The sequence below is a fragment of the Amblyomma mixtum genome, chromosome 7, assembly GCF_055824585.1.
Source record: "Amblyomma mixtum isolate Tamu chromosome 7, ASM5582458v1, whole genome shotgun sequence".
In the NCBI taxonomy this organism is placed as follows: domain Eukaryota; kingdom Metazoa; phylum Arthropoda; class Arachnida; order Ixodida; family Ixodidae; genus Amblyomma; species Amblyomma mixtum.
The window spans coordinates 83,687,809-83,702,544 of record NC_143018.1 but is presented as its reverse complement, the minus strand read 5'-3'; the positions used below and the strand labels follow the sequence as shown (position 1 = coordinate 83,702,544).

The following is a 14,736-nucleotide window of genomic DNA, read 5'->3' as shown; positions in this document are numbered from 1 at the left end:
GGCCTTCCCTGGCTTAACCAAACTCGAGCGCGAGATACTTTTTAGCATAGCATGTGCCGCTACTTCGCCCGCGTACCGTGCCATGCCACTGCGCACTGATGACGGTAATGTGGCGCCATCTGGCGGCCGCGCCCAATGATACTCCTCAAGCTGCCTATGTGCACTGGTAAATGTGAAATGAATGTCATTTTTCTTTGTGTCCTTTCTTGGGACCAAAATGAATGCTTGAAGATTGCAATGGCTCAATCAGGTCGATTCTTCCAAGCAATTCTCAGGTACATATTTCATAGATGTGTACAGAGAGGTACAAAGTCCTTCAATGCAGAACAATAGCCAGAGCCTCTGGAGGTGCTTTCTTTTGTTTTGCTTCCTTTGAAGTGCTTTTACTTAAGGCAAACGTGATGGTTTTTTTGTTCTAATACAAAACCAAAAAACATAACAAAACATATATTTATTAACACAGATTGCAGTATATATACTGTTTGTCTAATCATCAAGCTCCCACCTGGTGTCACATTCACTGCTGAAAACCGCCACTGTGTGGTGACACCATCAGTGCCATGAATTTGTTTTCTGAGCTAATTAAAATATTAAAAACCGGAATATACATGGTGCGATCAATGCTAATTGCATCACTATAACTCATTCGATGCAATCAGGAGGCAAAACAATGCACTGAGAATGTGTTTTGCAGCCGCTTTAAAGAAGATGGATTTAGTAGACTTCACTGCTCATTAATATGCTGTATCACCTGTCTTGTATGCTGTAAATTGGTAGATTGGTTTTTGAGGAAAGGAAATGGCACAGTATCTGTCTCGCATATCTGGGTGGACACCAGAGCTGTGCTGCTAGGAAAGGGAGGAAGGTGGGAGTGAAAGAAGAAAGAGAGAAAGAGGTCCAATGGGCAGTATTTATGAATACTTAGCAGTTCAAAAATTTTTCTTTTTGTTAGAAAATCATTTTAAATATCTCTTATAACATGGAGCATGGCTATTGGAGTACACACTTTCGGTACATGCATTTCGGTACATGCACCAATTTGTTTCTAGTGAGCACTCGAGATAACCTGGTAAGAAAATGTCTAAAAAAAGCCGTTAAGTGCTACAAAATGAGCTTTGTTATAGTCGTTAATGGTCTTGCAGCTTTTTGACTATATATGGTGCATGGGATAAATCAAACGTGAAATGCAAGATATTGCTACGTGGCCATTGGGACTCGTAATCGAAAGGCTTTAATGGCGTAGTTAACACAGAATCTCGGACTGCCATCTTTCTTCTTAACCAAGACGACACGTGACGCACAGGGACTCCTCGATGGCTGTATGACACCGACATTCAACATTTCGTCTACCTGTTGAGCAATGACTTCGTGTTCCCGCAATGATACTCGGTATGGGTTCTGTCGAACTGGTCGGATACGTTTGTCGGTTATTATGCAGTGCTTGGTGAAGCGCATCTGCTTGACCGCGGAGGCAGACAAGAAACAGTCTTGAAATTGACAGAGCAGCCCGAAGAGTAGATCCTTCTCTGTTGGTGATAGAGCGGGGTTCACATCGAGGGCGAATTGAGCCCTGCTTGGCTGGCGGATGTCCCGTTCTGGAGTGCGACGCAGTCAGGAGTTTCAGCGATATCTTCCAAGTAGGCGACCATGGTCCCTTTAGCGATGCGTTGCCCTTCATTCCCGAAGTTTGTAAGAAGTACATCCGCTGGGCCGTTGGTCAGATGGACGATACCGTGGGCAACACAGATGCCGTGATGGAGCAGCAGCTCAGTGTTCTGTTCGGCAACCCCTGCAGCACTGGACTGGTCATCACACCTGATGGTAACAAGGGTACATGAGCGCTGCGGCATGGTTACATTCACGTCAAGGATGCGCAAAGGTGCGCGGCGTCATTTGGCATCTGAGGAAGTCAGTGCAGGCAGTGAAAACGTGACCAAACGGCAGGGAATGTTAATGATGGCACCATGCTATTGTAAAAAGTCAAGGCCGAGTATGAGGTCCTTGCAACAGTTAGGCAGAATAATAAAAACGGCAACAAACACGGAGTCAGCAATGGTGACTTGTGCAGTGCAACGTCCTAACGGTGTCATAAGGTGGCCACCAGCAGCACGAATTTGGGGTCCAGGCCATTCAGTCCTAACTTTTGCGAGCCGATCCACGAAATTGTTGCTGATTAGTGAGAAGTCTGCTCCTGTATCTACTAAAGCGGTCACCGGGTGCCTGTCAACAAGCACGGGAAGGTCGGCGCTAGCTGTGTCATTGGTACGAGGGAAGCTCGGAGTCACGGAATCATGCTGCGGTGGCATCGATGTCACGGAACCGCGCAGCGTCGTCACGGGGGGTTCTTCCCCATGAAACACAGAACGTCTTAGAAACGTCCTGAAACAACTCGAAATGGCTTCACATGTCACGCTAGATTGAAATGTCTCATAGGCATCGATGGCAAGACGTCTTTTTCGAAACTTCTTTAAGACGTCCGCAGTAAGGCATTTCTTCAGCAAGGTTTCTGAAACGTCTAGCTCAAGACCATGTTAAGAAGTCGGGCCTATACATTCAGGCGATTGGCAGAAAGCTGCCACCATGGATTAAACATGATATTGATCACGGCAAGAGTTATCAACATGCACGTTTTATTCCAACCAATGAATGAAACATGCAAGTACAGCACATAAACATTTAGATGACTGTGCACTAAACCGGTATTTCCACTTGACTTTTTGAAGAGGAGGCACGCCGGTGCAAAGACCACACTTTGTGCTCGAACTCTGGCAGTGCATTTTGTCCTATGCAATCCGAAATCATGTTAATGACGGTCCACATCGAGTACAACTAGCCCACCACTCGTAAGGCTGTGCTAAATTTATGCGAATCATGAAATTTGTTTCCTGTTGTGAACGCCTCTTCGTTCCGCCTTGGCTGGCCACGAGCAGCGAATGTTGCCGTCGTGCCATCGCCACTTTCTCCCATGCTGTCTTTGCCATGTTGGTGCAGTCTGCTTGTGGCTTGCACGCATTCCTCCATTCGCGTCCTGCATGCCTCAGCTTGCTGCTTGGTGTCGCTCCGCTCGGTGGCGATACAGTCTACAATCTGTCTACGTAAATTTGACTGTTTCAAGCAGAAATAAATCTTTTTGCAAGTTGTAAATACTTAGCGACACATAAAAGTATAAGATGCAATTTGTAATATGTTTTTATGTTGCTTTGTTTCTTTTGAATTTTTGGAATATGGTACTTAGTCTGGCCATTTGGCACTGCAGTCTCTAGCGGTTGCCTGCTATGTTTCTCTGCCGCCTTTGCCTCGTGCTTCTAGGCACTTCACGCTGCTGTTTTCAGTTTTTCCGCGATGTCTTTTACTACCAGGACAGCGCTGAAAGGCGCACCTCGTTTTCCGCAACAGTAAGTCACCTTCAGTTTCTCTTTTCATACCAAAGTGTAATGTTCGATGTATGAAAACAGGGCGTTTCCAAGCATTTAATCTCAAAGTGGGTACCGCTGTGTTGTTCTCGCATATTTGACATCCTTTCTCACGAAAGTCATCCATAAATTAGAACCCTAGAAAAATCAAGGGTAATCATTTGTTACATAGCTTCAAAGCGACCAAAGCAACTTTTTTTTAAACACTGGTAGAAAAGGCACAAATTCTTTCTACACATTGAAATCTGCTCGGTTGCATCCTGGTAGAATTTTATTGTTGCCAGCTCTGTTCTGTCCTCGCAGATGTTCGAATTCAACTTTATTTGATTACTACCAGAAACAGTACTAGTGTTTAGAAGGCGTTGGTTATGGTTATAATGGCGGAATAGAATGTGCAGTATCCATTATCATGAAGCGATCATGAAACCCGTCATGGTAGTTGTGTGGCTTTGCGTACGGCTGCCGATCCCAAGACCGCAAGTTATCTGACGCTGGCTGCAGCGGCCGTATGTCGTTAAAGTCGAAATACAAAAACTCCTTGTGCTGTTTTAGTAAGCGCACGTTAGAGAACCTCTAGTCGTCCAAATTAATCCGGAGCCCTCCACTACGGCATCCCTAGTTGCTCATATATCGCTTCTGGACGTTAAACCCTGCAATATACAATTTACAAGTAATTATGTAGCGGATATTGTATTGGTTTCATGAAATTGAAATTCAGTGACTGCACGCATGATTATGCATGCAGTCACTGAATTTCATGAAGCAAAGCAAACTCAAGCTATATATTGTTGATGGCTGGTTCTGTTCCAGGTCTTGATGAAAATATGGAAGAATACCTTGTCAGTTAACTATGGTTACCTGATTTCTGTTGATTTGAGCAGGGCTACCCTGAGCTATTTCATTTGCTGTTTGCACTTATATATGCCTAGTTGCTGAAGATTATGGAAGTGTTGTGTTTTGCCTTAGGTCTGCATTTGGTTATGAACCCAGAGAAAAAATAAAGGAGCTGAGAGAACCGGGAAAATCCCGATGCATTACTGCATTAACGTGTTGTACCTGTCAGGCTTTTCTTTTATTACGATTTGATAGCTACGACACTGAGGAAACCTACTCAGTGGTACTGCTCTTTATGTGTGCTGGCTGTTTCACAATGTAAGGAAGTAGCCCCTTGGCAGGCAGGCCTCGTTGAATTTTTCGTAAGCCATTGCAGTGTGCACAGGTGGTGTTGTCAGTGAATTCACTCTGTACATTTCTTTTTAGTCACAAGCTGTTCAACAGTGTTTTTCAGAGAACCTCTTTGCCTGTTCAACTTCTAAAGTTTTGGTAAGCACTCTTCACAGCTGACTATTTTTCTTTCACTTCATGCTTTCTTGTATAGGTGCAGGCTGTTAGCAAAAGTTTATTTCACGAATTCTGTTGTTTCCTTGACCAGACCTTTTGGTTTTGTTAGACCTTCTACAGTTTGCCGAAAGAGCAAGGGCTTTGGTTAATTTCAAGGAAGGAATGGAAAAGAGAGAGGGTGGTGATCGCCTCCACCCAGGCCAGATTGGAAACTGTGCCTATGTCGACCTCTGTGAATGAATTACTGCGTGAGCACAGGTATGCACGAGAGCAGGTTATGGACACTGAAACTTAACATTACATTGCTCGAGTTTTGAAGAGAGTAATAACTGGAATACTAAAGGGAAAATAGCAGTGTCTTTATAATGACTCAACCAAGAGAAATCAACTATGTAAGCCTTTCAGAAATAGCAGTGGTTTATAAAGCGAGGGCATTTGGACTAATCTTGTCCAAGTTTCAAAAGTAAAGCAGATTTCCGTTAGTTTATTCTTTCACTCTACTTACAGCAGCACACATAAGAATCATGAATGGAATGTTAAATACAGTTATTAGTTGCTGTCTGTCTTGTGTATTTTTGTCTATTTAGATGCATGCAGTCACATGCAAATATTGAGTGCTGAAAATTGACATTCATTTTTCTGTTCACCCAGTAACCATGGCCTTTTTTATGCCCGCTGTAGAGTGCGACTGCAAACATCTGTGTTGAAGTCATCATGGGAGACATGGGCCTGTGCCTACCATGTACGCAGCAAACAGCTATCAACTGTTCCTACCATATGGCATTTTTTGTTCTCGTGAGGTATTTGTCATGTGTTTTGATTCGTGTCACTTTTTTTAATCTTGAACAGCAGGTATGTTTTATTAAGGCAATAAAATGTTTGATTCTTTGATTGAAGCCACTTCTTGCTTTCTTTTTGCTCTGAGAACAGTGCCTGCATTAAGAACCAACTATATTAGTTCTTTTTATTTCTTTAATCTGAATTTTACCTGTATTTCTACTATGAAGGCATTTAATTAACACAGTTTGCCTGCCCGAAGTTTTCATCTTGCAGTAGGCATTGCAAGGCTATGTCCCATTTGCACAATTCGCTTATATTTACGCAGCACCCAAAGCTAAAGGTGCTTTACAAAGAGCTCTTCTTGATGTCTCATGAGCAATAAGAGCTCAGTTTAAGAGAATGTACAGATCTCTTGCATGCTTGGGAGAAAAAATGTGTGTATTTAGGGTGTGTGAGAAAACTTGTTGCTGTGCTCTCTTGTCCTTCTTGCCTCGCATTTAGCCAGTTGTCTACCGATTAAAAGATTGTTTGTACTTAGCAGAGGTTTAGCTACCTGGCAATGAATACATGAACATGAATTGACGCAGCAGTTTCTTTTGCACTCTTGATACGCAATATTTTGTTGGAAAAGAAACTGCTGCATTATCTTCTGAACTAATTACCTGGTGCCTAGACTTCTGCTGAAGCAAATATGCCTTTTATCTGCAGACAACAGGTCAAATGTCAGACAAGAGGGGCAAGAGACAGTAAAGCAACAAGTTTTCTCACACCCTCAATGCACACATTTTATCTCCCAAGAATACAAGATATTTGTACTTTCTTCACAGTTCTTATTGCTTGTGAGACGTCAAGGATGGGCTCTTCGTAGAGTGCCTTTCATTTAACAGCATTACATTACCACCGATACAAAATTGCTAAAGTACATGTATATACAGCTAGGTAAGACTTCTATTAGCCAACTACTAGCATCGGATACCACAGCTGCAGAAGAGCTAAAGCGTTTCTTTACAGCTAAACAAGGTATCAGCTAGAAGTCTACAAGATGTCAAGGAAAACCTCTTGTAGTCGACAGGTAGCGTTGCATTGGCTATAGGCTACAGGAGGTCTTCAAGAATTCGGACGGCTATATAAAATCTTGGCTATGCTTCTTTAAGACGTGAAAGCGTCTTGGTGTAGATGACGTGTAGATTTCTACAAGCACTTTTTCTGTTTCGTGGGTCGGGACGTCGGTTTCGTTTTTCAGCAACCTGCCTCCCTGAGATCGCTGCCTTCAGTTTCCCCGGCATGGGCTTGGCAACCGCCCCCTCAGCGTATGACTAAAAATAGACGGCTAGGTGACGAGTAGCGGACGGGAGAGGGTGGCCGTGGGCGGCTGTTCGGTGAAGTTTGTTGGCGGCAAGGTATTCCTCGATTTCCCGAGGTCGCTCACCGAACCGTGGACGCGGGACGTGACATGAAAATCGCTGAAGCTCGAGTTCGCGGTAGAGACAGCGCAGATACAGGTGGCCGACCTCCCCGCCGTGGAAGCAGAGCGGCCGCTGACGAGGAGTGCACCAGATGTCTGCCTTCCGAACCGGTGGTTGCATGGCGAGTCCCGGCTGCGGTGGCCGCTGGTAGGAGGATGGCGGCAGAATGGACGGCGACTGCGAGTCGAACGGGAGACGCTGCGCGGGAGGCACCGCGAGCTGATGGACAGCTGCTGCATAACTGAGAGGGCGTGGCTCTGGCAGCAACTGAGGCGGTGCAAACGCTTGCCGGATCTCCTCGCGCACGGCTTCATTGATGGCAGCGGCTGTCGGATCAGGCGAGACGATGTGGAGTTTTCGAGCTCCTCGCGAACTACCTCTCGGATCAGCTCTCACAAAGATGAATGTTCACCGCTGCACGAAGCGGCCACCGTGCTAAAGGGCTGAACGCACGCAGACTCTTTACGTCAGCAACGTTGCTGCAGGGCTCGCTCAATGAGGGTTGCTTCACTGATTAAGTCTGCAACGGTCTGGGGGGAGATTCCGGACCAGACCAGCGAAAAGATGTTCTTTTACCCCCTGCATCACGTGGCGCAACTTCGCGGCCTCCGTCATGTCGGGATCAGCCTGCGGACAAAGACGGGTCACGTCCTCAGAAAACATGGCGACGCTCTCGTTGGGCTTTTGGATACGGGCTTCCAGGAGGCGGCGCGCTCGATCGCGGCGGTCGAGGCCGGCAAACGTTTCGCTGGCGGAAGGCATCCCAGCTTTGAAGACTGTTCTCCCGGTTCTCGTACCAGGTTTTGGAGCCGTCCTCGAGCGCGAAGTACACGTTTCCCCAGAACTCAATGGATTAAAGTTGGCCACATGTTCTAACTGCTGAAGCCAGTCGTCGACGTCTTCAGCAGGAGCGCCATGGAAACTGGTCGGCGCACGGGACTGCTGAAGGGTTAGATGAGGGGAACTCGCCTGCGCCTTGGGAGGAAGCTCAATGGGGCGGTCGATTGGCTCCGCTTCGGGAAGGAGACTGCGAACTCTGGGGCGAGGCCGTGAAGGCGGCGGCTGCTGCGATGTATGGGCGTAGACACCAGCGGGAGTCGGTCGAGACTCGATGAACCGCTGCGAGGAGATGTACGAGGCATATGAGATCTCAAATCCACTTCCACCAGTGTTACATAGCCGTGGGGGCTCGTAACCGAAAGACTTCAATAGGGGTTGACCTGGCAGCACCGGAGAGCAAGCCAAGAGCACAGCACCCAGAGTTGGTTGGCCTCAAATAAAATGGCATGCATGTATACCACTACGGGGGAGTGGCCAAGACACAGGCGCTGCACTGCTGCACTGCTGGAAAGAGGAGCATTTTGTAGAGGAAAAGGAAGCTGACAGATTGGACTACGCAACGCCAGGGGACGTGTTAGCTGGGAGATCGAAGACGGGGCGATGTCTTTGTGTGCGAATTTGAATGCAACACATGTAATGGTTCAATTTTGCACTCAATGAAAGCGAGAAAAATAAAATAATAAAATAAATTTTTGAAAATCAGAAAAATAAAAATAGAGAAAAAATAAAATTAAATAAAGATTAGCATGGGAGTCGGTGTTTCTAGAAGAAAATTTTGAACAGCACAGCGCGCACTCCTGTTGCTTCGTCCAAGCGAAGAAGCGCCAAAGGAAAGAACAACCCCAGTGGACGCAGGCAGGCACAGCTGGTGAAACGGAATTTCTAATACGTGCCTCCTCAAAGAAGAGAAGCGGTGGCAGAACAGCAGGTAGTGATCCACTGTCTCAGGCTCGGCACAAAACGGGCACAGTGGTGAAACCGCCAGACGAAATCTGTGAAGGTAGAAATTTTGCAGAGGAACTCGGCATCGTAAACGCGTGAAAGAGACCTCCAGTCTGCACGAGCGCCTGTCTTTGCTATTCCAAGGATGCAGAAGATGCTGACATTCGGGAGATGAAGTAAGCGCCGAGGCTGAAAATTCCTGAAAAAATGTGTAACTGTGAAACCTTACCGCAGCCGTATATGCGCAGGTTGGCAGGACAGCAATTATTGGGCCGCAGAGAGAGGCCCTTGCTAAGGAATTGGCAACCTCATTCAAATGAATGCCCATGTGCCCCGGTACCCAAAGCAACTGCACTGAATTTAAATGGAGCGGGATCATCTGTTTGCAGAGGCGTAATACCCGAGACTCAGATGTAGAGCAAATAGATAAAAGAGTCCAACATAACCATGACTTGAGAAACGGTAGGATCTAGTTTACGTAAGGCTAATATTACTGCTAATAATTCAGCCATATAAATAGGAGTGAAGTCAGGAAGACGGAGAGAAAAGGACCATCCCAATGTAGATGAAAGAATGCCCACACCTGCCTTTTCATGATCCTGCGAGGCATCGGTAGCAATGAGAATATGAGAAGAAAAGGACCTTAGGTGGTCCTGCAACAAACCGTGAAGGAGAGTAAAGGGCCGCGGCTTTGCATTCGATGGAAAAACTGTCATCAAATGCAATCTTGACTGAAGGAGAGATGTTATACATTGGATGGAGATCTGTGAAATGAATGTTTAAGGGATCAAGGAGAGACTGCACGAAACATATCTGTGGAGTATGCAAACGAGACCAGGTGGCATTTAAAAAGACTGCAGGTTGACTAAGAAATATACTGCAGGTGTGAAGAGGTGAGTCGCACAAGTTTAAAAAGGTTTGGGTTGTTAAAAGGCGAAACCTAGCTAATAAAGATGGAATTCGTGTCTCAAGGAGCAGGACAACATTGACTACATATTTTGGAAGTACCAAATAGAGGCACCACGCCGCACGCTCCAAGAGCACAAGAGGGCGAAGCTTATAGGCAGGAGCTCCTGAGAACAAAACACAGCCGAACTCCAAAATTGGGCGGACATACATTTTCTACACCAGCAGGAGTGTGTGCCTTCTCATGCCTGACCTAGCGCTGCAAAGCCTACGCAGGATGCCAACTGCCCCAACTGCTTTTGTAGAAACTTGCTCAATATGTGCCCTCCAGGAAAGCGTAGAGTCGTATATCACTCCAAGATACTTCACTGTTTGAACTTGACGAATTATATGATTTCTATAAGCAACGCAGATATTTACAGGATGAGAAACCGGGAAGACCAACAAGGCGCATTTGTTCACAGTGAGGAACAGATGAATGCTTCCCAACCAGTTGCCAAGAATATTGAGGTAATCCTGCAAGGTTTGATAAAGAGAGTGAATATGACTTGCAGAGGCAAAAAATGCGATGTCTTCGGCGTACACGTAAGTTTTCACATTCTGGATGCATGGAATTGAGCTTAGAAATGTTAAAAAGAACAGAGGAAAGAACTGACCCTTGCGGTACACCTCTTGTCTGTTGAAATTTCCTAGAAGAAACGCCATTTCGGCAGCAATAAAATTCTCTGTTTTTCAAGAAAGCAGAGGTTCAGGCTACGAAATAGTTTGGGAAATTAAGGTCCTGTAATCTGTGTTATAGCATCAAGTGCTCAAAGCTGTCATAAGCTTTACTGATATCCAGATTGACAAGCGCAGCAAACTGTTTAGTGCTGCCAGCTAACTTAATACAGCTCTCAAGGTCAGTATGAGCACACCAAATCAAACAGCCCGGCCTGAAACCAATTTGACAAGGATTCAAGAGATCATTTGCAGAAATGAAATACATCACACGACGAAGCAGGACCCATTCCACCAATTTCACTAAATGCGATGTTAATGAAATCGGGCGTACGTTGTCTGAAGTGAAACCCTCCCCTTGTTTTTTAAGTAGTGTATCTATTTCTGCAAGGCGCCACTCATGGGGTATCCAAGGACCTTTAAGAGAATGGTTAACTACAGTCAATAGGTCTTCAGGAGATTCATTAAACAAAATTTTAATCATAAATGTAGTGACCTTATCGGGGCCAGGAGCTGCTGGGGATTGGTGGAGAACAATTTGTGAAAGCTCAGGCATAGTGACCTCAATGAAACCACTTGAGATGCATGTGAATGTAGCTGGAGAACGAAGTGCAGGTGTAAATCAACGTTCTAGGCCCCACGCAATTCCCTCTAAGGCCTTGGCAATGTCAACAGGGGATTGAACGAGGGATTCAATGTTAAAAGCCGGAGGAATCACTTCCCTGCTCCTCATTAAATTTAACAAAGCCCGTTTAGTTCCTGATTGAGAAAGAAAATCATAATGACTTGTAATATACTCCTCCTTCGCACGGGTGACAGTGCGCTTAAATGTTGCTGCGACATACTTATAATCCAACCAATTTTTTGGGCATTGATTTATGAGAAGTCTTTCCAGGCTGCTTTCACGCGTGCACTCAGCATTCTACCAAATATTGGCAACTGCACCCGTGGTTCCAGTCACAATGAATTCAGACTTTTGCCTTGCATGTTCCAACACTGAGCATGGATGTGTAGCTTTGCATTCGGAACTTGTCTCGGTGCTTCGGTCTGATTAATTGTGAGAGCTGATTTGAGGGTGAATTTAAAGTGACTGTAGTTTATGAAGGAGCGCTTTTGTCGTTAGGAAAGAGTTAATTTACATGCAAGCTTGAAACTAATCGGTAGAGGATCACTGTTTGTTATGCAGTCAACAGGCACCCAAGACATAACAGAGACTCCTGGAGAGGAAAAAGTCAAGCCTAAGGCAGAGCGGCATTGACCATGTACAATTGTAGGGATTCCTGAATTGTTGCAGACAATGTTGTTGTCGCAAACCCAATCAATTAGTCTAGAGCCGAAGCAATCTGTTTTAAACCCCCACGTCACATGGTGCGAATTGAAATCCCCAACTAATAAAACCTGAAAACGGCTGCTAGACATGAGTGAGTCAAGGGGCCGAGTGTCATGCACACCTGAAGGGAAATATGCATTAGCTACAGTAAAGGGCTGTTGACCTGGGCTATTGAGATCAACCACAAGGATTTCACATTGATTGTCCGCATACTTAGTAAAAGAAATGGATGCCCTGTGGCAAAACTTTGAAGAAATTAGCACTTACAACCCTCCCCCTCGTGAAGACCAGTCAAGCCGGAATGAACGGTAATGTTTGAGATGATAATTATAATGTGTAATAAGCCGCGTTTCCTGTAACGCAATTAAATCCAGTAGAAGTTGATTGCATAGACATATTAAATCTGTTGAAGCTGAGAATATAGATCGGCAATTCTCCAGTGGAGTACACTTAACGACCCTATCTTGGCAGGAGTGCTCCAGCGGCAACTGCTGCTTCTAGAATCCTGGTCTTGGTATTTTGACTAGCGTGATTTTTCTTTGACTTGGACTGGGGACAAGATGGACCTGCAATACTCAAATGAGACTCACTTCGTTTTTGGGGAAGGATATCAAGTTCCATGTCAACACCTTCAACTATTCTAGTTCACTATACCTTCAACAGAGGACGCATGTATAACGTTGTCAGGGAGAAACACTTCAGCAGTCGTTTGTTGTTCAGATTGACTTTGGCCCTGTGGGGCGCTATTGATGACCACAGATGGTGGAGGAGCTTCCGAAACCACAGAGGACAAGAGCGGAGCAGTGGGTACCTGCAGCAGATTGGTCATCTGGGTAGCTATGACCTGGGAAATGCACGTGGAAACGGTTTCCTTAATGCGTTCCATTGCATTTGTCATTGCTTTTTCAACTGCCGCTGTGATTGCCTGCGACCAAGAGGCATCCATTACGGGTGGACATTTGGCATCCACGCTAGAGTAACCATAGGCTCTCTTTGACTGCGGCAAAGGCTTCTCATCGCGTGCATCAGCGTTTTATAAAACCTGAACTTCTTGAACTCGTGCAGGACAGTCAGGTAAGTTAGCAGAGTGGGCACCACCACACAGAAAACATTTTTCTTGCTGTTCGGGACATTCCTCTCTAGTATGACTTTCGCCACATGCGCAGCAACGTAAGCCCGATTTGCAGGCTTTGCTGCTGTGGCCAAATCTCCAACAGTTCTGACATTGAAGGGGCCTAGAGTTAAATGCATCCACTCGAAAGACCAGTGGCCACACTTTGATCTCTGAAGGACACACTAATCCTGCAAATGTGGCTATGACGGACTCTGTAGGAATTTTGACATCCTCTACCATTCTGCAGCAATGACTGACAGCAATGACGCCTGCAGACGAGAGGCTCTCAAGCATTTCCAAAGGGCTAATTGAGAGTCGACACCTCGGAATAAGCCCTTGGAACACGCCACATGAGGCAGTATGAATGCGCTCACCGGGTGATTGGCGAAGGAGGTGTCCCGGTGTCCCTAAATAAAGGGACACCAGGCGAAGGAGGTGTCCCTAAATAAAGTCCACCATTTAGGGACACCTCCTTCGCCTCCCGGCGAAGGAGGTGTCCCTAAATAAAGTCATTTCACGGTGTTATGAGATTATTTTGCACGCGAGCTCTTTGTGCCCATGGAGAAGTTATGCTGCCCCCTGACCCCGTCGGTCAGTCTCTGGGGGAAAGCCTGCAGCACACCCCCCCTCCCGCAGTTGGCGCCTATGCTTCGAGCTGCACATTCCTTGGCGGCGACACCCTCTCGCCGCGGCCTCTCATATATGCAGCGCTCTGCCCCGCTTTTGGCTTTGAAGGGTCGTTGCCGCGGTGGTGCTGGTGCAAAACGTTTATTTGCTCTATTTTACAGTGGTTTTGAGGGTTCAGATGGAGTCTGCCATCTTTTCTTCAGGGTCGGCTCCACTGAGGGTAGCTGCCCTGCGTGCACGCCTTACTAGTCCTTGTTGGACTTTCAGGATGTCGCTGGATAGCATCCTCTCCCAATGTTCCGCACTTGGGTTTTCTATTATGGCTTACTCATCTATTTTCTGGCAAGCGCATATGTGGTAGGGTATAGGGTTGGTTTGTCTCCACACCACGGCCACTCGCTCTCGTACTGCGAGGTAGATTTTGCTTAGCATGTTTAAGCACGGGAATGTTCCCGTTTGAAGCTGTCGTCATGCTACGCCGTCTTCTCTATTTAGTTGTTTTTGTGGGGGCAGTTGTATTTTCGTCTGATCCCTCTGTAGTAGTGTCTCTGTATATAGCTTTAATTGGGCTACCGGCTCGGGTTCCTCAGCGAGGTCGGTATTGTTTGAATGCTCAGTTTGTTGCGTACCCTCGAGCTATCTTATCCGCCTCCTGATTTCCCCTAATGTCGGTATGTCCCGGCATCGAAACTATTGTGTGTTTGGCCTGGTTATTTTCGGTTTTGCCACTTGAGCGGAGGATGCGGAGCGCGCTGTGGCTAATTCTGCCATTTAGGTAGTTGCGGCATGCAGCTTGTGAGCCTGTGAGTATGGTAAAGGACCTAGGTGTTGGATCAGTAGCCCTCCGCTGCCACTAAAGCCACGGCTGCCTCTTCGGCCTCGACTACCGAACAGTTCCGGATTGATGCGCTGGTGATTTCTTTTAGGTCCAAGTTTATCACCGTTGCTACTTAGCTTTTCTTGTGGTTTCTGTCCTCAGTGTATGTATCGGCGTCTACGTACACTGTGCCGTTTCTCTACTTGCGAGTGTTCTTTGTACATACTCTGCTCACTTCTCTTCGCACCATGTGTAGGCTCGGGTCCACATTCCTGGGTATCGGTGCTACTTTGATGCTGTGGCTCTCCCCAGACGCGATGCCTTCTGCTCCTCCTGTAGCGCTCTTGGCCTTGACGCAACGCGTGAGCCTCGCTCAGAGATGGGGTGATGGTTTCATCTTTTTGGGGCCATCTCTCGGCCTCAGCATCAACGACGGTCGCTGA

At 46.4% G+C, this 14,736-nt stretch overlaps 1 protein-coding gene across 1 annotated transcript in view; it reads left to right on the top strand.

The window, feature by feature from the left end:
* LOC149336654 (uncharacterized) overlaps nt 1-14,736 on the top strand; it is a 31,115-nt gene extending 16,379 nt beyond the window's left edge. The window contains exons 3-4 of the mRNA XM_089554194.1: nt 12,801-12,809; nt 14,550-14,736. Of these exons, the coding sequence (XP_089410320.1) occupies nt 12,801-12,809; nt 14,550-14,736 (196 nt within the window). The remainder of the gene's footprint in view (nt 1-12,800; nt 12,810-14,549) is intronic.